We start from the raw sequence: 24931 nt of genomic DNA, 5'->3' as shown, positions 1-24931 counted from the left end.
ACCCCCCTTTTTAACAATTTAAAGCGGGGTTCCAGGCATATTTTTTTAATTGCAATATAAACTTAATTACAGTGAATATTCCATAAAACATATTGAAAAATCGTCATCGGTACATAAATCGGTGCAAACACTACCTGATATTCTCTCTGCGATCTTGTGGCCGTTTCCATCATAGCTGTGGGCATGTGAATCCCAGTTTCTGTGTCTGCCTGTTTTTTCAGAGAGGTGCATGGTTCCCTCCATCCAGGCTCATTCCTTACCATCCCCGTGGATTGGAGGACGTTAAAAAAAAAAAACACACATAAGCTCCTTGGAAAAAAAATTGTTCTTATTAGATCATAGGGAAGCTATTAAAATGAAGTTTAATTTTAGGGTGGACCTCCGCTTTAAATACTACACCCACACTGAGGGTCCACTCACCACAGGTACTTCGGGACTACATTGGGTGGCTATTCCAGCACAGTCCCACTGCCCCCACATTGCAAATGCCTTGTCTTTGGTGTGGCCAGTTCACACTACCGAAGGCGTTGGTGTGCACTAAAAAAGTATGGCCAGCTATACATTTGCCGTCTGATGGAACTTTATGAAATGTGTCATTGCAGTGAAAAAAATTTATGAGACGGAGGTTATAAGTCAACAGATGATCTCTCCATCAATGATCTGTAGAGATCACATTTTTTTAAAATATTATTGAATTTTTTCGATAATACCATAGTTCTGATATTATTGTGGTTTAATCTGGATTTATTTGGTCTTTTTCCTGTTCATGCTTGTTTATTTTATAAAAGCAAGTAGATTTTTTTTATTTTTTATCTGAAAGGCACAGCTTGCACATGTTAATATGCATCGAGACCTTGTCACAATGAATGAATATCCAGGTAGCACAGTCTGCCAACTTACAAAATTATTAATGAGGTATAAGATTAGAAGTGATGGAAAGACCTGCTTTTAATTTGGAAGATAGACATTTCTTACAGAAATGCTCTATAATCATTTTAGGAATGTCTAAGCTGTGTGCACCGATCTGATGTGACCTGAAGAAATATTGTAGGGCCGTCTTCATAACATTCTGCTTGCAGGGCACTTTGAGACGTATTAAAAGATGACATCCCATAAATCCAATACACCGCGTTCTCTACAGAGAGGATGAAATGTGAAGCCATTATTGATCTTTCCCATCCGCAGCCTTCCTCAAGAAGGCTTGTTCTGTGTGATGCTTTGGCCTGAATATATAACATTTAAAGGGCCTCAATACAGATTTCTTAATGTACAAGATACTAGAAAACTATGTTACTGTAACATGGATCTATTTGAAAATGTATAATCTGTTTTATAAGAGAAAGTGTCATTAGCATCCTTTTCTTTTCAGTTTGTAGACGTACGTGACAACCTAATCAGGGATTATTGTACAGTACTGCGTTTCATAGTGTTTTTTTTCGTTTTTTTGTACTCGACTAATCTGGTCATGGTTTCCTATAAAATATTTATGGCTAGAAGTCTGCTGGGATAATTAAACCAACTCCATTAAAGAAATGACAGAAGCCCGATTGTTGTGGATAACACTTTCAGGATTATTTTATTAAGGAGCACAACTTTCCATCTCAACCTAACTATAGCGTTGGTTGTAAACGCCATTCCTTTCTTTAGCTGCATTTTTTTTATTTTATTTTTAATATAAAGATCTCCTGGTATTCAATTAAGTCTGATGTGGCTTTAAGTAGCCTATGATGGTGTTCACCTCTATGGCCTCATTCACATGACTTGCGTGCAGGGCTGAGTTTTTTTCCTGGCATGGGGATCCATAGATGCTGTGTGCATTCCCATGCCAGCAGTCCAATAGATGTCAATTGGTATACGCAGTTTCACAGACACAGCGGCTGTGTCCCAATGTGACATCTGTGCGGGTAGATGACCCTGAACGCATCCAGAGTGCCACATCTAAAGGACTGCCGGTGTCTCGTCGAGCTAGTTCCCCTATCGATATGGGTCCCTCACCGAACCTTGGGCGGCATCCAGGCTCATTCCTTACCATCCCTGTGGATTGGAGGATGTTAAAAAAAAAAAAAGAGCCAGGAGGCCTTCCGAGCGAATCGAGGCCGACTGACCACTTGCAGCAAATTCCACGTTGCCCTGGACCTCTTGTTAAAGCTGCTCAAGTTCGGTGATTTCCGTTGGCTCGTATTGCGCTTGCGCAGTCAATGGGGGAACCATATCGATAGGATGAACCATATCGGCAGATAACCGGCACGGGAATGCGCGTAACTCCTAGGCATCCTGGTGGCGGAAAAAGATGGTCTGGTGGCGGAAAAAGATGGTCTTGCACAGGGCATCCTAGTAATTGCCAGTCTTAACTAAATGTACTGTATTGGCTGCCTTGTTTCATATCTGAAAGGCAGTTCTGATACCAGAATTGTCTTTTTAGGCCTCCTGCACGTGGCACTGATGTTTGAGCTTTAGAATTTCTAAACATAATTAGACATTTGTGTTGCACGTATTTATGTACATTACATTCCTAGGCAAAATCCATTGATATTTATGCTTGTATGCGCTTTCCGGTGCAAAATACTGACGGTCAACGCAGATATTTATTTATTTTTTTCCTTGGCACAGAATACACTGCCCTTGTTTTGTGCACCTGTGTGTACAGGAACATTGTAAACATTGGGCTGCATTTCAGATCAGTAGAAAAAAAAAATGTACTGAGCTTTTTCAAGCTGCAGTGTTCAAGAGGCCAATAAAATAAAAAGCTGGTGGTAGAAAAGCACTGACAACTGTGTGTTACTGCATTGCAGATTGTGCAATATAAACAGTAGGATCTCTAGGAAAACTTTAAAAGTTTTGGGTTTTTTTTTTTTTTCCTCCATCATACTTACCTAGGTGGGTGCAGCATCGGTCCCCCAGCGCCTCTACCCTGAGAACCGAGTGATTGAACACTGCCGATGGCTCGGTTTTCACAGCTCCCAGAGTAGAGAGCTGCTGACTGTCATTTGACAGCTCTCCTCTCTGCTCCTCCACACTGCCTGGAGTGCTGAGCTGTGGAGTGGCAGGGAGCAGCCGTCTCAGGCTCTCAGCGGCTCGCTGAGAAGGGTATCTGTCTAGGCACCTGGCGAATCCAGACTCCCATTGTCAGGATGATGCGGTGCCTGGGCTGATTTCTGTGACGTCAGCAGAGAGCGGACTTCAGACCTCTCTCTGCTGAAGACGGGTCACAGGAGTGAAAAACTAATTTGCACTCCTGTGACCCAGAGGAAAAGCCCAGCCAAATGAGCTTAGGCTGGACTTCTCCTTTTACGTAACCCCTCAGCATCTGGATAACAAAACATAAGTGAACCAGCTCTATATAATGCCAATAAAAAACAAATAGGTGCTCTAGCACAGTGACAACATTGTTGAATATAGTAATCCAAACTTAAATACACTATAAATTTGAATTGAAGACCCCAATCTTAAAGACATTCATGTCACAAATCAGTGTTGCATCCCATCCGGTGAATAATTTTATATTGTACAAAAATATGTGATGTGTACTTGTATCAAGATTGTAAGCGGAAGGTAGTTGGTGAACTCTGTGTTAGCCAATTGCTTTTACAGACATCAGCCCTGGTCCACTTCTGTTGCCTTCCTCCTCACTATGGACTTCTGCTGCAGCTCTCATATGGAGGAGAGAGGTGGTCAGTAAAATCCAGTTCACTGATCTATTGTGCAAAAACTGAATCTGCCACTTCTCTCCTAAATGTAGAAGCAGAATTTACAGGTTCTCACAAGAAGTTGCCCACTTTTTGACTTCTCTCAACAGGTCCAGAAAGCTGTAAATGCTCAATGTATAAGCCCTCACAGATCTTTGTTTTTCCTAATGTAGTACATGCTGCTGAGAAATGTTTGCATCTTTTCTAGTAATAAATGCAGTGTTTAAGTGTGGCCTTTCCATGTTCATAGGGTAACGGATCTAGCTGAGGCTCTGGAGGCAGGCGGCTGTGACCTAGAGACTGCAAGAAATATTATTCAAGGACGACCGATTCCTTCAGATCTCAGGGCAAAAGTGTGGAAGGTAAGCAGTCTGGATACTACAGTACTATCCGTTTTATATAAAATCCACCTATTAAAATAGACTTATGTAAAATATATTTTATTTCAGTAATTGGATGGTAGAAAAATTAAGGACTGGCATATTTACATAACTACATAGTACATAAAATAGGACTTATTTTAGTAATGGCATTTCAGTTGTTTTTGTGGATGTTTGGTCATAAAAAGAAAAAAAAATGTTCATGTACATTACATATAAATTCCCTACTTGCCCTCCCTCCTTGGTACAGGCTGTTTTTAAATCTGCAGTGCTGAACTACTTACCTACATGCAGGTCCAGGTCTGTCCAATTTGTCATCTGCTCAATCATTCCTAGCTTCTTTGTGATTAGAGTCTCTCAAAGGGACCAGATCAGTGTGAGGCCCTTCTTTTATTCTTGACTGATACATGTTGAATGAAAAGGTCCTAATTAACCACTTCTCCACTGGAGCAAATATTTGGTGCACATGTTAAAATCATTGGCATTTTTTACTAGAAAGATTATTTACATAAGCTTTGGGCAAATTGAAAAATATCCCTTGCAGTTGGGCTGTGCCTGCACTGCAAATTGCTTGTTTTGTCTAGGACAGGTGAGAAACTGTTTTACTTACCTGATCCGTCGCTCCCCTGGCAGGCGGTGCTCCCCACAATCCAGTGGTGGAATTGTTTCTTGGCGTATCACTTGCAGAGGGGGGCAATGGACCCTACTCTGGTCTTGATAAAGTCAGGACCCTAGACCGGTTAAGTATGGGGGGTGCAGATGCTGTGGGTACCGGTGCAGGAGGAGCAGGTAAGTAAATCTCTTTGCTAAGGCTGCCCCTAGAACATAGCCATATAACCCCGTACAATGATTTTTTTTTTTTCATCTGAATCTTTTATCAACATCTGACTGCTTTTTGTCTTGCATTAACTTGCAGATTAGTTACCCTCAGGGTATGCCACAGGGACCATTCCCAGGTTCCACTGTATGGGGCTGACCTGTAGTGTTTTCTTTAGGCAATGGATCTTCTTTAGCTGCTCACCTTGGCAGAAAGTACATGTGAAATTGGCTGCAGGGTGCTATACAGGTCCAGGGTCGTTATTTATTTCTATCTTTCTAAGACCTTTTCAATGGTGTTCTCGCCAATACAGGCAAGGCCTGGGCCGCCTTAAAGACCCAGCATCATGTATAAGGTAAGACAGGGTTTTCCTGTATATGGAATCCGATTCCTGATTTTAAACAAGCTATCCGCAGGGCATAGAACACTATGCAGTTTAGTGGGCAGAGTATTTGGGTGTTTTTTACTTTATTGTGGCAACCCTGCTTTTTTGTCATGTGTTACCTTGTCCCAGAGCAGTGTCCTATTTTGACACTGCTCTCCTTATTTGACTCTTCCTCCCACTCACACATGCACCATGCAGAGCTGCGCCATATTTTGCACTACACCAGTTTTAGTAAATCAACCCCTATGTCTGAATTCTTTGGAAAACTTTTGGGACTTCCAGAACCTTTTTGGTGTTCTATTTTAAAGGCTACTTTATGCATTGACATCCCACCTTAGACCCAGCCTGTCTAGACAGTGTGGTTGCCTGCTGACTTGGCACCAACAGGCCACTTAACTATTCAGTAAGGCACGGAAGTTGAATCAACTTTTACATTTTAAATAATTGTAGAACAGAGAATTTTTTTTTCCAGTCATTTGAGGTGCAAGAAGACAACTTTCCTAAGCCTTGTCTTGGCAAAGAACTAATACGACTGGGGGAACATGGAAAAAACAGGGAGGGTCTATCTAGAATTAAAGTGCAAGTTCCCCCTCCTGCCATGCTCCGGTGCCCTCTGACGCTTTCCGGAGCTGTCAGTAGTGGCGGAGGCGATCAGATCCTTATTCCTGCTTGGTATTGAGACGACTGAGGGGAAGATGGCCCCCACCTGTCTCCACATCCTTGCAGCGCAGAACCAGCGACAAATGTCACTTCCGCCCATAGCTCTTAAAGGGCCATTTTTTTTTATTGTTTTTTAGTGTAAATATGAGATCTGAGGTCTTTTTGACCCCAGATCTCATATTTGAGAGGTCCTGCCATGCTTTTTTTCTATTGCAAAGGATGTTTATAATTGTAATAGGAATAAAAGTGACACACTTTTTTTTTTTTTTTTTTTTAAAGAACAGTGTACAAATAAAAAATAAAAGGTAAAATAAATGAGATTTTTTTTTTATATACGCGCCCCGCCGGGCTTGCATGCAGAAGCGAACGCATACGTGAGCAGCGCCCACATATAAAAACAGTGTTTAAACCACACATGTGAGGTATTGCCGCGATCGGTAGAGCGAGAGAGATAGTTCTAGCCCTCTAACTCAAAACATGCAACCTGTAGAATTTTTTTTTAAACGTCGCCTAAGGAGATTTTTGAGGGTAAAAGTTTGTCACCATTCCACGAGCGGGCGCAATTTTTAAGCGGGACATGTTCTGTATCAATTTAGTCAGCATAAAATTATCTTTCACAATATAAAAACAATTGGGGTAACTTTAATGTTGTATTATTTTTTTTTTAATTAAAAAAAGTGGTTTTTTTTTTCAAAAAAAAGTGCGCTTGTAAGACGGCTGCGCCAATACGGTGTGACAGAAAGTATTGCAATGACCGCCATTTTATTCTCTAGGGTGTTAGAAAAAATGTATGATGTTTGGGGGTTCTAAGTAATTTTCTAGCAAAATAAAAATGTTTATTTGATTTGTAAATAATGTATATTCTATTCTGACAGATTGCACTTAACGTGGCAGGAAAAGGTGACAGTCTAGCATCCTGGGATGATTCTCTTGACCTTCCAGAACAGCCATTGATTCATAGAGCTTGCAAAAAACTTATAGGTGAGATTGCAAGGTATTAGAATAAGAATTAAGATAAATTATTAAAATAAAAAGTATGTTTCTTACTACCAAGAATGTAGCTAAAGAAAGAAGAGAGCTCTGGAGGAATAATATATAACTGGAGTTTTAATTTATACTCCTAAGCAAAATATAGTCGTCGCCCCGTCCCCCCCCCTGTACACAGAACAGGAACAACTAGCAAAAATCTATATAGAAAGATACATGTATGGGAACCTTTTATCTTCTAGATGGTTTATTTTTATTTTATCTCGGTCTAGAGAAGTACTCCATTATTTCCTACTATGATGTCTTCAGTGTCACCTGCCTGCTCATTTTATTGACACAAATTCCTTGTCGAGTTACCAACATGTAAAACAACAGATACTGGTTTCAGCTGCCTGGCACTTATGTCGGGCAGCCTAAAGTTTAAAAATGTGTATTTGTTGTGTTTTTTTTTTTTTTTTGTCACGCTCTTACAGACTTTGTAACGGTCTGCTCCTACTTCAGATATGGGCAGGCAGCTCGGTGGACTACCTAGAGTGCTCACCAGCACCCTTGTAGTTCATTGGGAACTACAAGCAATCGGTTGACATTACTTGTAGTTCATTGATTCACAGGGATCTGTGAATGAACAACGTGGCTGTGTGGGCCTCTATTCCTGTTCTGGTGACTACTCAAAGTTTTAGGTTCTTCCCTCAGTTTCCGTCTGAGTCAGTGGTCACCAGGACAAACGGAGGGCAAATACCCCTAGCAGAGAGACAGAAGGCCATTAAAAACTGACAGAGGTTTTAAAACAAAGTTGGGTGTAAATTACTGTATACAGGTGTACATTCAAACACATTACATCTTCTGTATTAATATTATACAGTGTAATTGGATATAGCGCAATTTGTTTTTTTAAACCTAGAATAACAAACATATTCCAGAGAAATTAATAAGTAAATGGGTGGAAGCATGGGTGACTGCAGATGCCATTCAGACTCCTGTACATTTTCAAAGCTTCTGCCAGAAGTTTGGAGGCCGTGTTAATGTGGGCAGAACATCCATTTGTTCTTGTTTCTTCTTCCACATCTTTAGGAAGCCAGCTAAAAGTAAAATGCAATTGCTCTTCAAATTCTAATGGTGACATCTTCATTTGTAAGTGTCTTACTATTAACAGTATGCTCTTTTGTATTTGTTAAGACCAGCTTGTTGTGCCAGAAGACAGGAAAACATCAGTCCTTCAAGATGTTGAATCTGTTGTTACTTTTTACTGTAAATCTCGAAATGTCAAATACCAGGAAGATGTCAGCTGGATTCACCTCCTGCAACCATTGGTGGACCTCAACTTGCCACGTAGCGACTTGTATAATTGCTTCTATGCAATAATGAATAAGTATATTCCCAGGTATTGACTTCCATTTTTGTTTTTGTTTTCTTTTTCTACTTCTTTGGTAATTTATACTATGCATTCACTTAGGTTTGCGTTTGTTGAACATTTTTTCATATGCTTAAAATTACTTTATAAAATGGAAATGTATCAAATTGAGTTTTTTAATAGAGCAAATGGTCCTTTTTTTCACAGCCATTTAAAAAAAATTTTTTTTTTAATATAAAGCAACTTTTTTGAAAGCCTTGTGTAACCTTTTATCACCTGTCTTGAGGTGTTTATAGCTCTATAAACAAGTTGTTTTGCAGTTTTTAACACATCCATGTTCAGCACTCCAAAATGAATCGACTGCCTCCACTGCAAGGCATGTTAACCACTTAAGCCCCGGACCAATATGCAGCCTAAAGACCCAAGGTGTTTTTACAGTTCGGGACTGCGTCGCTTTAACAGACAATTGCGCGGTCGTGCGACGTGGCTCCCAAACAAAATTGGCGTCCTTTTTTCCCCACAAATAGAGCTTTCTTTTGGTGGTATTTGATCACATCTGCGGTTTTTAGTTTTTGCGCTATAAACAAAAATAGAGCGACAATTTTGAAAAAAAAGCAATATTTTTTACTTTTTGCTGTAATAAATATCCCCCAAAAACATATATAAAAACATTTTTTTTCCTCAGTTTAGGCCGATACGTATTCTTCTACCTATTTTTAGTAAAAAAAATCGCAATAAGCGTTTATCGATTGGTTTGCGCAAAATTTATAGTGTTTACAAAATAGGGGATAGTTTTATTGCATTTTTTTTTTTTATTTTTTTTTTACTACTAATGGCGGCGATCAGCAATTTTTTTCGTGACTGCGACATTATGGCGGACACTTCGGACAATTTTGACACATTTTTGGGACCATTGTCATTTTCACAGCAAAAAATGCATTTAAATTGCATTCTTTATTGTGAAAATGACAGTTGCAGTTTGGGAGTTAACCACAGGTGGCGCTGTAGGAGTTAGGGTGCACCTAGTGTGTGTTTACAACTGTTTGGGGGTGTGGCTGTAGGAATGACGTCATCGATCGTGTCTTCCCTATAAAGGGAATGACGCGATCGATGCGCCGCCATAGTGAAGGACGGGGAAGCCGTGTTTACACACGGCTCTCCTCGTTCTTCAGCTCCGGGGAGCGATCGCGACGGAGCGGCTATAAACAAATAGCCGCGCCGTGGTCCCGGATCGCTCCCCGAGCGGACCCGACCTCCGCATGTAGCGGGGGGGGTCCCGATCGGACCCCCCACCCGCTAATAGGCGAGGACGTACCTATACGCCCATGTGCCTGTACGTGCCATATTGTGGACGTATATGTACATGGGGTGGTCCTTAAGTGGTTAACATGCAAAATTCTACATACTAACACATAGGGGTCTGAAGGCAAGCTTGGGCCTAGAATGCTGTAGGGCTTAATGTTTAAAGCGGAGTTCCGGCCACAATTTCACTTTTTAAATATAAATACCCCTGTAATACACAAGCTTAATGTATTCTAGTCTGTAAACTAAGGTCCGTTTTGTTAGGTTGTTACAGCATTTAGACACTTTATAAAATAGAAATTGACTGGGGCCATCTTAAGTGTGTGCATCATGAAGCCAGACTGTATGACTTCCTGGATTTCAGCCTTGCAAATCTCGCACATGCTCAGTGCTGCACAAGCAGTGTCAGATCAGGTTTCAGCACCTGTGCTGTCCAAGTCACATGATTCTTTGAGACTGGGGAATGCACAGACTCCTGGAAAGTTACACCCACTACATTCCCAGGAGTCTGTGCGGTGTAGGTTAGGAAGCATTAAGCACCTAGGTGCAGGAAGTGGGAAGATTAACTATTCTGCCTAGCAACAACACTTTGAAGGCATCTAAAAAAAAAAAAATTCCGTAAAGGACTAATGACATTTTTTTAAACTACTGATGTAATGTTATGTTTATGGGTGGAACTCCACTTTAATTAAGAGAAGTTGAGGCTTTTTGCACAGCCTGTACCTCAACCAAGGGAAGCCAACAAACATAAGAATTGATTAAAGCTGATGTCCATGTTTCGTGTCCCTTTTTTAAATGGCTTGTTTAGACCAAGCTGGTCCAAATAAACTATTTGCTTCACTAAGAGCTGCAGTGTCTCTAAGCACTGTGTACAGCATATAACTTAAAGGGGTTGTAAAGGTACAATTTTTTTTTTCTAAATAACTTTCTTTACCTTAGTGCAGTCCTCCTTCACTTACCTCATCCTTCCATTTTGCTTTTAAATGTCCTTATTTCTTCTGAGAAATCCTCACTTTCTGTTCTTCTGTCTGTAACTCCACACAGTAATGCAAGGCTTTCTCCCTGGTGTGGAGTGTCATGCTCACACCCTCCCTTGGACTACAGGAGAGTCAGGACTCCCACTAACACACAGCTCCTTTCTCTGTCCTGACTCTCCTGTGTAGTCCAAGGGAGGGGGCGAGCACGACACTCCACACCAGGGAGTAAGCCTTGCATTACTGTGTGGAGTTACAGACAGAAGAACAGGAAGTGAGGATTTCTCAGAAGAAATAAGGACAATTTTAAAGCAAAAATGAAGGATGAGGTAAGTGAAGGAGGACTGCACTGAGGTAAAGGAAGTTATTTAGAAAAAATAAATAAAAATTGTACCTTTACAACCCCTTTAAGTTATATGCTGTACACAGTGCTTGGAGACACTGCAGCGCTTAGTGAAGCAAATAGTTTATTTGGACCAGCTTGGTCTAAACAAGCCATTTAAAAGGGACACGAAACATGGACATCAGCTTTAATCAATTCTTAGGTTTGTTGGCTTCCCTTGGTTGTGAGGTACAGGCTGTGCAAAAAGCCTCAATTTCTCTCAATTAAACATTAAGCCCTACCCCATTCTAGGCCCAAGCTTGCCTTCAGACCCCTATGTGTTGGTATGTATTAAATCTTCTGAAGATCAAGTGGTTAAAGACCAACATAGGTACTTGTCAACTTTTCAGTTCATATCTTTGCTTCTTTTAGGCAAGGTCAGTGCACTTTAATAGATACAATCGGACTTGTTGGATTTGGCTACTTTGGCATACATGCAAGCTATAAAGAAATCTGTACTGAGTCACAATCTTCATTATCAGAAGTTCTTATATGCTTTACAACATTTAACAAAAAGAGAAGCTTCTCTTCTCGTGGGAATTGTAGCTCATTAGAGCTCTGGCTAAACTAATGTGGATGACCTATTTCCACAGTTTAGGTACAATTATAGGTTTAGTAAATCTAACAAACTGTCAGAAGAAAGTCCTTTGTTTCCCTAGGTGAAAATAAATTGCGAGGCCTAATAATTCTGCATTTGAGCAGCTGACATATGATACTGTACATAACATTGTCCATCCCTGCATTGAAAAGATAAACTCTGCACTTTTCCAGTCTTTTCCGAAGTGGTTCTGGATGATGAAGTTTGATGTGAACATGTATGAATATTTTGTCTAAAGGTGACAACATCACATAATTATAGCGCACAGGTGTTCATTTTGGATGTTTCTAGTGGTCCTATTGGTTGCTATGAAGATCATTACCAGAGACGTTTTTATGATGGACCCATCTGGGACAGAAGCAAGGACTTTAATATTCAGTTTTGTAGAAAAAATAAAATGCTGTCTAAGCCTGATGCCGCATACACACCATCACTTTATGTGATGAAAAAAAAACGACATTTTCTGTGAAGTAAAAAACAAAGTTTTTGAAACTTCAATTTTCAAAGACGAAGTTGCCTACACACCATCGTTTTTTCACAATGCTCTAGCAAAGCGAGGGTACGTTTACCACTTTTTTCCATTGAAGCTCGCTTCATAACTAGCTTCTGGGCATGCGCGGGTGTAAAAACGTAGTTTTTTGCTACACACGGTCAATTTCTGTGAAGTAAAAAACGACGTTTTGAAAAACGACACATAAAATTGAAGCATGCTTCAATTTTTTTTGTCGTTTTTCACAAGACATAAAACAACGTTTTCCCCCACACACGGTCATTTAAAGTGACGTTTTTAAAAACGTCGTTTTTTTTTCATCACATAAAGTGATGGTGTGTACGCGGCATGATTCCTTCGGGTTAATTAATAAAAGTGGAAATGGAAGTAATAATGCACAAGAAAACTGACAACTAGGTAATACAACATTTCTTTTAGTTATTGTATCTCCCTATGATTTCTATTGTGTCATGGGTTGAACACCCATTGATAACGTCTATCTGTCATCTGGTGTGACCTGTTTGTACAGTCACAGATCTATGCACAAAGGTTTAAATGTCAGAAATTGGGGGGGGGGGGGGGGGGGGTTACATCCTAAATTTGGACGTAAACTGGCAAAAAAGGTGGAGTTAGCGTAAATCCATGTTTAAATAACTTAACCTACACAAAACCCTTTACTGCGCTAATGGGTGTGCTTGCATTGGTGAGCTAGCTGTATTAAGTGCTGTGTTCCGGCTGTTGGACTTAAAGCGGATGTGCCATGGGAACAAAATATTAAAAGCCAGCAGCTACAAATACTGCAGCTGCTGACTTTTAATATTAGGACACTTACCTGTCCTGGAGTCCAGCGCCGATCGCAGCAGAGCACGAGCGATCGCTCGTCACTCTGCTGCTCCCCCCGCCATCCACGCTGAGGGAACCAGGAAGTGAAGCGCTGCGGCTTCACTGCCCGGTTCCCTACGGCGCATGCGCGAGTCGCGCTGTGCCCGCCGATTGGCTCACACGCTGTGTGCTGGGAGCCGAGTGTTCCCAGCACACAACGGGCGACAGACGGGATGTGACGGAATGCCCGTCTTTCGCCCGTAGCGTGTGGCCGGAAGTGGGTGCAAATACCTGTCTTTAGACAGGTGTCTGCACCCCCCTCCCCCCTGAAAGGTGTCAAATGTGACACCGGAGGGGGGGAGGGTTCCGATCAGCGGGACTCCACTTTAGGGTGGAGGACCGCTTTAATCTTCCCTTCCCATTCACACAAAAAATATTGATCTGTGAATGAATGACCTACAAGTCCTGTCTGCCACTGCTGATGAGCATCCTTGTGCATCATTGACAATTCCTGCTGCTCAGTAATTGCCTGTATTGTGGCACAGAGCTGTTGGCAGTGTTTGCAGGGGCCTAAATTGCACCATATTGATTATGTGTGCAATGCTTTACAGGTTCCAATGTAAAATAAATAAGAAATACAATAAATGTACATTTTCTACCTTCAAAATCATGTGCATTTATTTAATTTTTTTACTAAAGGTGAACATTCTCTTTTAAACGTGGAGTTAGGCTTTAAACTTCCAGCAAGCCATAAATGCAGGGTAGAACAGATTATGTCTGGCTTGGGTTAAAATCCATCGTGTTTAGATTTCATCACAGATGCTGAACTTTGCTCTGTATATTGATACAATGCTGCTCTGAACACCACTTTTCCCATGCCCACAAATATTAATCGGATCCATTTTACTTGCTACTTCAGAGCCCCTCCAATGCAGGATTAGAGCCAAAGAACCTCTCAAACTCTTAGACGTTATCTGTTTAATCTGTCTAGCTAAAACTGCCATGTAGTATTAGGTCATTATAAATTTAGACAACCGTCATTGCTTTCTGTGGGAACAAACTTTTATTTTGTGTTGTCATGCCTCCTAAACATGAATGTAGAATCTTCGCTCCTGTGTATATCCTTTCATTCTCAGTATAGTGAACCAGTCCAGACTTGGGGGTGTCTTTGTTCCCATAAACAGTAGGGGTGTCTCCTGTTAAGCTGTTTGTAAACTGTTGTCACTGCAGTGTTAAGTTATGTCCTGCCATCTATTATATGTTCACCCATTGCAAGTAAATTTTAATTTCGGTTGGGGTGGTTCTTTAAAACAAATTATTTTGGATTAGTTAAAAGTTGCTAGTACAGTAGTGAATTTGTGGTATAATTGTGTGCGATTGACTTCCCTTTTTCATGTTAATGAGTTTTCGTTTCAAAAAAAGTTCATCACGCATTGCAGCAGAACTCCAGTTTGAACAATGAAATGATTCAGTGACTTCTGATTGGAGACATTTCTTTTAAATGAGTTCTATAGCACTGGTCATCAACCCTGTCCTCAGGGCCCACTAACAGGCCAGGTTTACAAGATAACTGAAATACGTCACAGGTGATATCATTTGCTGCTCAGTGATTGCAGTATTGTAGTCTGCATCTCCCCAAGGTAATACATAAAACCTGGCCTGTTAGTGGGCCCTGAGGACATGACCACTGTTCTATAGTCACAACATAAACTTTCATTTGATAAAATCAGCATTGTAATACCAATACAAAGGATAGTTTTCTTTTGACAGTTCAATATAAGATTTCTTAAAACCTCTCCTTTCATGTTGTGAGTGCTGCCAGTCTGCTGGCCATCTATTTCTGCAACATCTTGGATTCCTGGTTTGCTTTGCAACTTCTTGCCTACTGTTTATTTTCAATTTCTAGGGACTACATATTGCATTGAACCTTGCTGCCTGCAAGTAGTGATTCCTGTATTGACTTTGCCTCCTGAAATGCCTCTCCTTTCCAGAACTGGACACCGTATTCTAAATGAGGTCTAACTAAGAGTCTATATAGGGAAATCAGAGCTCCTTCCTCCTGCCGGTGATCCCTATAGTGATGCATCCTAGAATTCTATTTGCTTTCCCCACTGCCTGGCTACACTGCTCATTTTACAGTTTTCTGAAATAAGCACCCCAAGATGTTCGTTTTTTTTTTTTTGTAGTAGTAGTACTTGCCAACACTATACCCCTAATTTTGTACTTCTATCAAGGGATTGTTTTTCCATAGTTGCATGATTTTACATTTAGAAACCTTGAACTGCAGCTTCCACTGCTTTGATCAATCTTCCAGCAATGCCAGATTATGTTCATGTTACAGACCCCTCCAGGAATTATAACACTTTGTCATACATTTGTGTCATCAGCAAAAAAGACATACCCTGTCCATCAAAAACAGTTGCATCACTTGCATTTAGAATAAATGGAACAGGATCTTGCACAGAGCCTTGTGGTACCCCACTAATGGCTGGTCTCTGTTCCAAATCAACCCCATTTACAACCACACTCTGGTATCTATCTAGCCAACTGCATATCCACTGAATCAGCCATTGGGGTAAGTCCTAGCTAGTACAACTTTTTTGATACAGCTCTACATGATGATAAAAAATGCTTTGCTTTGAAATAAAGATGGGCTACAGCACCACCCTGGTCCAAAACTTTAGTGATATCAAATTCAGTCAGATTAGTCTGCCCATGACCTGCCTTCAATAAAGCCTTTGGGTTCAGCGAATTGTGTGTTTTAACCACATGACCTCCGCAAGATTTCCCCTCCCTTCTTGAGCAGGCAATTTTTTTGTTTTTTTGTGATACGCCCCTGCGTTGCTTTAACTGGCAATTGCGTGGTTGTGCAACACTGTACCCAAACAGCATTTATGTTTTTCCCTACAAATAGTTTTTTCTTTTCGTGATATTTGATCACCTCTGCATTTTTTTTTTTTTGTGCTATAGACAAAAAACGACTGACAGTTTTTGAACAAAACAGTATTATTTACCTTCTGCTCTAAAACACAATCCAATAAAAAAAAAAATGGAGAAAATCAAATGTTTTCATCAACTTTATCCAATGTGTATTCTGCTACATATTTTTGGTAAAAATACAAATCCCAATAAGCATATATTGATTTTTGCTCAAAAGGTATTGTGTCTACAAACTATGGGATATTTTATTTCTTTTTACTAGTAATGGCGGCGATCAGCGACTTATAGCGGGACTGCAATATTGCAGCGGACAAATCGGACACTATCAAAATCGATCAAAGGGTTAACTGTGTGCCTATTTAATGTTTCAGTTTAGTGCGAGAAGGTGCTTTTACTAGTGGAAGGAATGGATCCTGTAAGTGTTAAAGAGTCTGCTTTACAGGAACACAAGATCCATACCTTTTGTACTGACAGAATGGCCGTCTGCCTTGTTTACATAGGCAGACTGCCATTCTGTCAGTGTACCGAACGATCAGCGGGTGCCGGTGGACATCGGGTCTTCTCCTCCTGTTAGAAGAGATTCAGTAAAAAAGACCAGTTGATGGTCCAGCAACTATACCTTGAAGTTACCTTTGAAAAATACTCTCTGCATTTCTGACTGTGCCAAGTTGTGGATTCATGTAGCATTTACTTCCTGGACTCCATATGCCCTTAGCTCAGGCATGCAGGCAGGAGGGTGTGCTTAGCTGAGAAAAACATTTCTGCCCTCCTGAAGACTCCTGGGATGTACAACATCATTTGCCTAGGCCTGGAAACCATGAAGTAACTGAATAAATGTAAAACAAAACAAGTAAATATGATGTACTTTCTTATCTATTTACCAATGCTAGCAATATAAGCAGTAAAAATAGTTAGTGTTGATCACAAGAGTAAAGTGCTGCCTTACACTTTAACCAAGCCAGTTCCTCTGTTACTTCTGCCTCTAGGAATCCTGAAAATGAACCATCGGTACTAGAACCACTATGAGCTATGATCCCCAAACTTGTTGTTGGTAATGCAGGTTATATCTGAGAAGACTGAACAGCAGGGTTGTTTAAATGATTTGCTACAACCAGTTCTCTCTCAACCTAAGCGTTGTGCTCAGTTTTTATTTTAGTGATCCCATTGTATTTTTTTTCCCCCCTTTTCATTACTGATTTACCTTTAAATATTTGTCTTCTTTTTCTTAATAGAGTTGGGCATCTCCCTTTTTTTTTTTTTCCCTGTGCTTTGGTAGCACTAATAATGTGTTTGGCCTCCTTTTGTATGTTGTTATACACTTCTTTATCAGCTACACGTACTGCTTGCTTGAATTTCCTATATGCTCATTTTTTTTTTCTTCTTCCTTTTTATTATCCCACCTGCCTCTTTAGTAAATTATATCGTATTTTTTTTTTTCCTTCCGTTTTTTTACTCTAATTTAACTGACATAATCTAGTTGCCTCCAGGATGGTAGGTTTTAACAGTGCCCACTGATTGACTACTGTCATTTTACTCCAATCTTTCATTCATTTTTCAGGAAATATATTATTTCAGCAAAATTTGTTTTTTGAAATCCAAAACTTTTTGAATATGATTTTTTTCAGTTCTGGTTTTTAATTTTTGTTTTTAGTACACTGTGCAATTACAATACAGGCTCCAACAACGACATACCGGACATAAATTTACAGTGTTACAATACAATAATTATGTATGACCTGACATTTTAAACTTAAGTAATGAACTTCAGGGCAACATCTAACACAAAGCAGCTGACAGGTCAAGTAGCATGTACAGACACAATGGCAAAAAGCAAGCGTAACAGAGATCATCTCGATCACAGTATCATAATTAACAGGCATTGTTGTCCCCCCTAACAGGCTCTCCTACTCTAGTACATTACAGTAAACCTAAATGGTTCCAGACAATGCATTATTTTTCCCAAGTTGAACCTTTGTAACTTAACAAAAGCAAGGGGGGGACCTCTTGTGTGTGTGTATATATATATATATATATATATATATATATATATATATTTTTTTTTTTGTTTAATTATTTTCACAACCTAAATTTTCTCCCACCTTAACATCGATCAATCCGTTTTATTTTTATTTATTTTTTTATTAACATTTGCCTTATGCTACTCTCCATCCTGAGATACCGAGGGGGACAGATGCACGGAGGGGGGCAGATGCACGGAGGGGGAGACAGAAGGGGACAGATGCACGTAAGGGGACAGATGCACGGAAGGGGAAAACGGAGGGGGACAGATGCACGGAGGGGGGACACGGAGGAGAGAGGGGGGTGTGAGGGGGTTAGCCTGGCAGCGGGTTTGTGTGACCCCCTGGATGGGTTCAGCACACAAAAACAATTAGGCACAGCAGACCATGGTAGGAGGAAAACAAAAAGGTGCGGTTTTTATTTGAACTATATCCAAAAATAAATGTGACAGAAACACAAAAATAAACCCTGGTCACTTGACCGCTCACTAAACACATCGGTGTCCCTAACTAACACCTGGGTACAGCCTAGTGCTGTCCCAGTCCCTAACTCCCTGCTGTTTAAAGTTGTGGTAGTAGTAGCCACACAGGCTTTGTCTCACCGCACAGAGAACACTCCCCAGACTATACACACAGGTCTGGTTCCAGGTTGGAGCACATCTCTCTGCATGCTGGGAGTTTTTGTAGAGGATCTAACAAGCCCACCTAATTCAGCTGAGCTCATCCAGTCCTCCCAGCAGGACTTCCAGCACTCCCCCCTAGAGGTATAAACTGGCATAAAGCCTGAACCCAGGTGATATATACATTGCATCCTGGATGCAACCAGGGAATTTAACCTGCCTGCTGCCACAGGGGACAGACGCATGGAGCAACATGGAGAAGGACGGATGGGGACTGGAGGAGGATAGGGGGCAGTCAGCGGTGATCGTGTGTGGGGGAGAGAAGCACCAATCACCGCTGAAAGCCGCGGCGGGGGGTTTGAGAGAGAGGACCGGCTGTGGCTCTGACTTTTAAATCTATACAGGGTGATCAGTGCTTGTAACTCCTCCACCGCACTGATCACCCTGACTGCCCAGGTATCGGGTGAAGTATCGGAGCATTTGCCCCAAATACAAGTACTCGGGCAAATGCTCGGTATCGGGACAACCCTAGTTAATACTTAAATTTACTGTGCTGCATTAATTTATCAAAAACTTTCTTTTTTTTGGTTTTAGGGATTGCTACAAGAAAGGAAAACCATTTCACTTATTTCGTCTGCTTCTTCAGTACCATGAGCCAGAACTCTGTTCTTTTCTAGACACCAAGAAAATCACACCGGACCTTTATGCGCTTAACTGGGTAACTTATTTATTTTTTGGCATAAAGTTGATCTTTTCTTATGTGTAAATTGAATACAGTGAATTTTGGATTCAAAAACCTTTCTCTGAATTTACATTTTGGGGATCATTTTGAAGGAGCAGAGTCTGTTCACATTGGAAAGTTATTTGCTAGCATTCACTTTGCTATCATGTGCAAGGGAATTAAAAAAGAAAAAAAAAATGTTTGCAAAGTAATTGACCTTTACTAATTTAGTAAATTATAGCATTTAGTGATAACATACCATGCCATTTCGTGAGCCACATATTGCTTAGAAAAAAAAAAAAACAATGGCTAAGTTTTGCTTCAAAGAACAAGTCATAACTAAGTTGTCCAAATGTTTCTACTTTTATCTGAACATCTATTTTTATGTTTGGTATAGGTTTGACAGGCAAACAAATTCAGTCTGTAAGAAAGAGAAATAAAACTAAACGTAAAGCATAATGATGATAAAATATTGAAGTAGAGTGACTGGCGGCTACTTACTGGCTGAATAGCTATGGGCAATGTAATGTTTGGTAGCCTTGCTTCCTTGAGCAGCATCAGATATTACAGAAAATAACCTCTCAAATCTTTATTCAGGGACTATTGCGTTGGAATGAACTTGATTATGCTGTGCTGGGAACCCCTGTTTCAAGCAACACTTGAAACGGAAATCATTTTTTTTGTTTCATGCATTTTCCAAAAACTTGGAAAAGTTCCACAAGTTCTGTATTGGCGTATAACACTCACTTTTTTACCCTGAAAATGGAGGGTAAACTGTGCCTGCGTGTTATACGCAGGGGGCTGTGGAAAGTTTTTTCCTGAAACTTCCCCCTTAAAGTTAGGGTGCGTGTTATACGCCGATAAATAAGGTAATAAGAAGCACATACCCTCTGAGTTTTAAAGTGTTACTAAACCCAGGAACTTACTATATTTGATCTCCCACAGTACACAGAACTGCAATTATTTTAGTAAATATAAACTGCAAAATACTTTTTCTCATCAGCAGTAATATATCCATCTTTTGACTTCTATCAGTGTCTAGGTAGAGCTTGTAGGAGGAGTTTTCATTCTCATCTGACTGTCCTATGAGGTTGCATGACCCTGGTTTTAAATGTTTAGTGACACTTTAACACTGGACTGTCTGAATTACAAGTTTTGTTTGGCAAATGTTGAAAATAGCCCATAGATCAGGGATATGCAATTAGCGGACCTCCAGCTGTTGCAAAACTACAAGTCCCATCATGCCTCTGCCTCTGGGTGTCATGCTTGTGGCTGTCAGTCTTGCTATGCCTCATGGGACTTGTAGTTCTGCAACAGCTGGAGGTCTGCTAATTGCATATGCCTGACATAGATAATCACTGTTAACATTAAGTTGTTGTGAAGAAGGGGCTAATTTTATTCTTTCTCTAAATTAGACTAGTAATGTAACATTTCAAATCTTATTTATATTGCAGTTTGACACATGCAGAGAGGGTCTTTGATACATCGTTTCCAAATGACTGACCGAACAATTCTCTAGAGTTGTTTTGGTTCATTATTTGCTGGTTGCTTAAAGCAGAGCTCCACCCAAAAGGGGAAGCTCTTCTAATTCCACCCCCCCCCCCTGCCACATTATGCACCTTTTGGAGGGAGAAGGTACCTAGTTTTGACAGTTGCCCACTTCCAGCTGATCTCGTCATGGCAAAGTCGGCAGGAAGTTTGAGAGAGTCAGTCCAGCCAAAAGCCGAGTTTTAGTTCCACGTGGAGCCTGGTGGGCTTATATGTCTTTGATACTTCAGCAGAGATATTGGCCAGCCATAATTCATGTCGCTCTCTTCCTTCCTTCCCACCTGGAATTTTTAGGTGTTCTTGTGCACCTTTTTCATGTTCCACCGTTTTGTTGCAATCTTTATAATATTTAAAAGTATGTTACAAAAAAAGAATGAAACATGGTAAAATGTGTTTTATGAAAATGAGGGAACTGTTTGATACAGTGCTTTAGCAAACTAAATGTCACCCAGTTTGGGTTTAGATCTACAGTAAAATACTTGTTGGCACTATGTAGATTGACCGTAAACCATTCTTGACGCAACAGACTTAGATTTTTTTTCTCTGCGTTTTTGTGTTTTTCAGCTTGGAAGCATGTTTGCTTATCACTGCTCAGTCGAAGTCACTCAAGCAATTTGGGATGGTTATTTACAGCATGCAGATCCATTCTTTATGTACTTCTTGATGCTGATAATGCTCGTCAATGTAAAGTGAGTACACAGGCTAAAGATCTGATGTGTAGGATTCTTGAGTCTGCATTTCACTAATGGGCTTTTATGTCTTTTCAGAGATGTTGTTCTGACAGAAGAAATGGAAAGTAAAGAAGAGCTTCTAAGTAAGGGCCAGACCATAAAACTATTTTTGCATAACAAATGTTGCCCAAAGCTGGCCTTTTTATGATATGACTACACATTACTCTTGCAGTGTCTTGGCCATCTGTGACTTCACACTAGGGAATTAGGGGGTTTTGATGTGCTTAAAGATCATGGGATCTAGTAAATACGAAATGAAACGAGAAGAGTGGGGAGGTGAATGCTACTGTTAATTCTTTGATTCTAAGGCTTTGTGTGGCCACATACACTTACTCACACGCCACCTTATTAGGTACACCTGTTCAGTTACTTGGTAACAAAAATTGCCAATTAGCCAATCACATGGCAGCAACTTAATAGGCATCTAGATGTGGTAAAGACGAAGTTCAAACCAAGCACCAGAATGGGGAAGAAAGGGGATTTATGAGACTTTGAACATGGCATGGTTGTTGGTGCCAGACGGGCTGGTATTTCAAGTACCAGATAAACTGGAGTATAAGTCGAGGAACCTAATTTTACCACAAAAAACTGGGGAAACATATTGACTCGAGTTTAAGCCTAGGGTGGTAAAATGCAGCAGCTACTGGGTAAACAATGCCCAGTTGTAGCCTCGCTGTGCCCAGTTGCAGCCTCGCTGTGCCCCCCCTCCTCCTCGTCCGTTCGTAAAAGAGGAACACTGATACGATGTTGGGAAACTGTATCAGTGTTTTGCCTATCACAGACTTGGAGGAGGCGGGGCTTTCTTACAATGGACGGCCGAACAGACTGCATTACACAGCGGGAGACACACGCTGTTTTAGTAATGAAGGGTACGGTTCACTCGAGTATAAGCCGAGGGGGAGTTTTTTTAGCCTAAAAAATGGGCTGAAAAACTTGGCTTATACTTGAGTATATACGGTACTGCTAATTTACTGGGATTTACACGCACAACCATCTCTAGGGTTTACAGAGAATGGTCCAAAAGAGAGAAACTATCCAGTGAGCGGCAGTTGTGTGGACTAAAATGCCTTGTTGATGTCAGAAGAGAATGGGCAGACTGGTTTGAGATGATTGAAAAGCAACAGTAACTCAAATAACCACTCGTTACACCCAAGGTATGCAGAATACCATCTCTGAATGCGCAACACATCAAACCTTGAAGCAGATTGGCTACAGCAGCAGAAGACCACACCGGGTGCCACCCCTGTCGGCTAAGAACACGAAACTGAGACTATAATTCTCACAGGCTCCCCAATAGAAGATTGGGAAAATGTTGCCTGGTCTGTTGAGTCTCAATTTCAGCTGCGACATTCAGATGGTAGGGTCAGAATTTGGCGTAAACATGAAAGCATGGATCCATCCTGCCTTGTATCAACGTTTCAGGCTGGTGGTAGTGCAATGATATTGTGCAAGATATTTTCTTATTGCACTTTGGGCCCCTTGTCCAGTTGAGCGTTGTTTAAACACTGCAGCCTACCTGAGTATTGTTGCTGACTATCAGTGCTGTAATGCATGACACCCATAGATAAAATAGTGTGATTATTTTCATTGGGGGTTGGTGATATAAATATCTGTGAAGGTGTTAGAGGGCATCTAGTAATGCTGTCACAGCACAGAGTAAGTAAAATGGCACTCAACAAGACAATAGAGGCACCCGTTTTATAAAACATGATTTTAATATTTACCTGGATGGTTTTAGAACTCAAGTATATGTATGTGATATGTTTTAGCATGCTTTAAAGGGTTATTAAAGGAAAAAAATGTTTTCCTTTAAAATAACAAACATGTTATACTTGCCTCCACTGTGCAGTTCGTTTTGCACAGAGTGGCCCCGATCCTCGTCTTCTGGAGTCCCTCGGCGGCTGTCTCTGGTCCTTGCGTGTGTTTTTGTAACTGGTCGCGGGCCACAATGAACTATGAGGTTTTACTATCCTCCAAACCGCAAATGTAAGAGAGCCCTTACTGTTCTGAGCCCCCTATAAGGCTGAATTTCACACTGATGTGCTGAAGTTTACCCGCACTGTGGGTGTAGCACAGTGCATCTGCAGCTTTTCTGCGGGTTGGCTGCACTGAGCCATAGACTTCTATTACATCTTGTGGGTGTAAGTGCACCAAACTCACAGGATGTGCCACAAAATTTCTCAGGCGAAGCGCACTTGATATCACTCTGCCTGGGACAGTGCACAGAAAGCATTGGCTTATGCAGCTCCTGCTCCCTCCGTGGCCACCTGCTTCCTCCACTGCCAGTGCCGGCTCTATACACTCTGATGCTCTGGGATGGCAGATCAGCAACCCATTGATTGCGATCTAGGCTTGCCGGTCCACCATCTGGTTTGAGGTCATGGGCCACATCAGAGAGCTCCGTGGGCCACCATTGCTTGAGCGCCCTTGCGTTAAAGGTTTTGTTAATGTGTCTCTATGCTTATTTAAGTGACCTTTTTAATTTTACAAGTTTTATAAATAGGTTTAAACTCCAAAACTTAATTTCTACACTTTGTTCCAGAATTCCTGGAAACTCCCCCAACAAATTTGGAGGTCGGAGACATTGAAGACCTGTTCAGTTTAGCTCAGCATTACCACAATAAAACTCCTGCGTCTTTCCGTAAGGTAAGTAAGCCTGTAAACGTACTTTTATTGCTGAGATGAGGGTTTTCTCTATGCCTTCCAGAACAGTAGAGCTTCATGATTCTGGCTAAAATGAGAATCATGATTTTGTTGTTTTTGAATAAAGATCACGTTTCTCTCTCGACTCTTTTTCACATTATACAAATAAATTTGGATAACTTTACTGTTTTTAGTTTTTTATTCATTAACCACTTAAGACCCGGACCTTTTAGGCAGCTAAAGGACCTGGCCAGTTTTTGCGATCCGGCACTGCGTCGCTTTAACTGACAATTGCGACGTGGCTCCCAAACAAAATTGGCGTCCTTTTTTTCCCACAAATAGAGCTTTCTTTTGGTGGTATTTGATCACCTGCGGTTTTTATTTTTTGCGCTATAAACAAAAATAGAGCGAAATATTTTTTCCTCAGTTTAGGCCGATACGTATTCTTCTACCTATTTTTGGTAGAAAAATGCATTGTTTACTGTGAAAATGACAATTGCAGTTTGGTAATTAACCACAAGGGGGCACTGAAGGGGTTAAGTGTGACCTCATTTGTGTTTCTAACTGTACGGGGGTGTGGCTGTAGGTGTGACATCATTGATTGTGTTTCCCTATGAAAGGGAACACACGATCGATGACGGTGCCACAGTGAAGAACGGGGAAGCTGTGTTTACACACAGCTCTCCCCGTTCTTCAGCTCCAGGGACCGATCGCGGGACTCCAGCGGTGATCGGTTCCCATGGTCACGGAGCTTCGGACCGGCTCCCGCGACCCCATGGCTGGGCACTTAAAGAGGACATACCTGTACGTGCTTGTGCCCAGCCGTGCCATTCTGCCGACGTATATGTGCAGGAGGCGGTCCTTAAGCGGTTAAAG

The 24931-nt window shown here is 41.0% G+C and overlaps 1 protein-coding gene across 1 annotated transcript in view; it reads left to right on the top strand.

Annotated features, from left to right (window-relative positions):
- The window catches only part of TBC1D23 (TBC1 domain family member 23), a 75831-nt gene that overhangs the window by 18771 nt on the left and 32129 nt on the right, over positions 1–24931 (top strand). Inside the window, exons 2-8 of the mRNA XM_040339443.1 lie at positions 3915–4048; positions 6804–6909; positions 8092–8296; positions 19007–19130; positions 21246–21370; positions 21449–21495; positions 23955–24058. Of these exons, the coding sequence (XP_040195377.1) occupies positions 3915–4048; positions 6804–6909; positions 8092–8296; positions 19007–19130; positions 21246–21370; positions 21449–21495; positions 23955–24058 (845 nt within the window). The remainder of the gene's footprint in view (positions 1–3914; positions 4049–6803; positions 6910–8091; positions 8297–19006; positions 19131–21245; positions 21371–21448; positions 21496–23954; positions 24059–24931) is intronic.

This window comes from Rana temporaria, chromosome 2 (assembly GCF_905171775.1).
Source record: "Rana temporaria chromosome 2, aRanTem1.1, whole genome shotgun sequence".
Taxonomy (NCBI): Eukaryota; Metazoa; Chordata; class Amphibia; order Anura; family Ranidae; genus Rana; species Rana temporaria.
The sequence above is the reverse complement of the archived record's forward strand: the minus strand, read 5'-3'. Positions and strand labels throughout refer to the sequence as shown.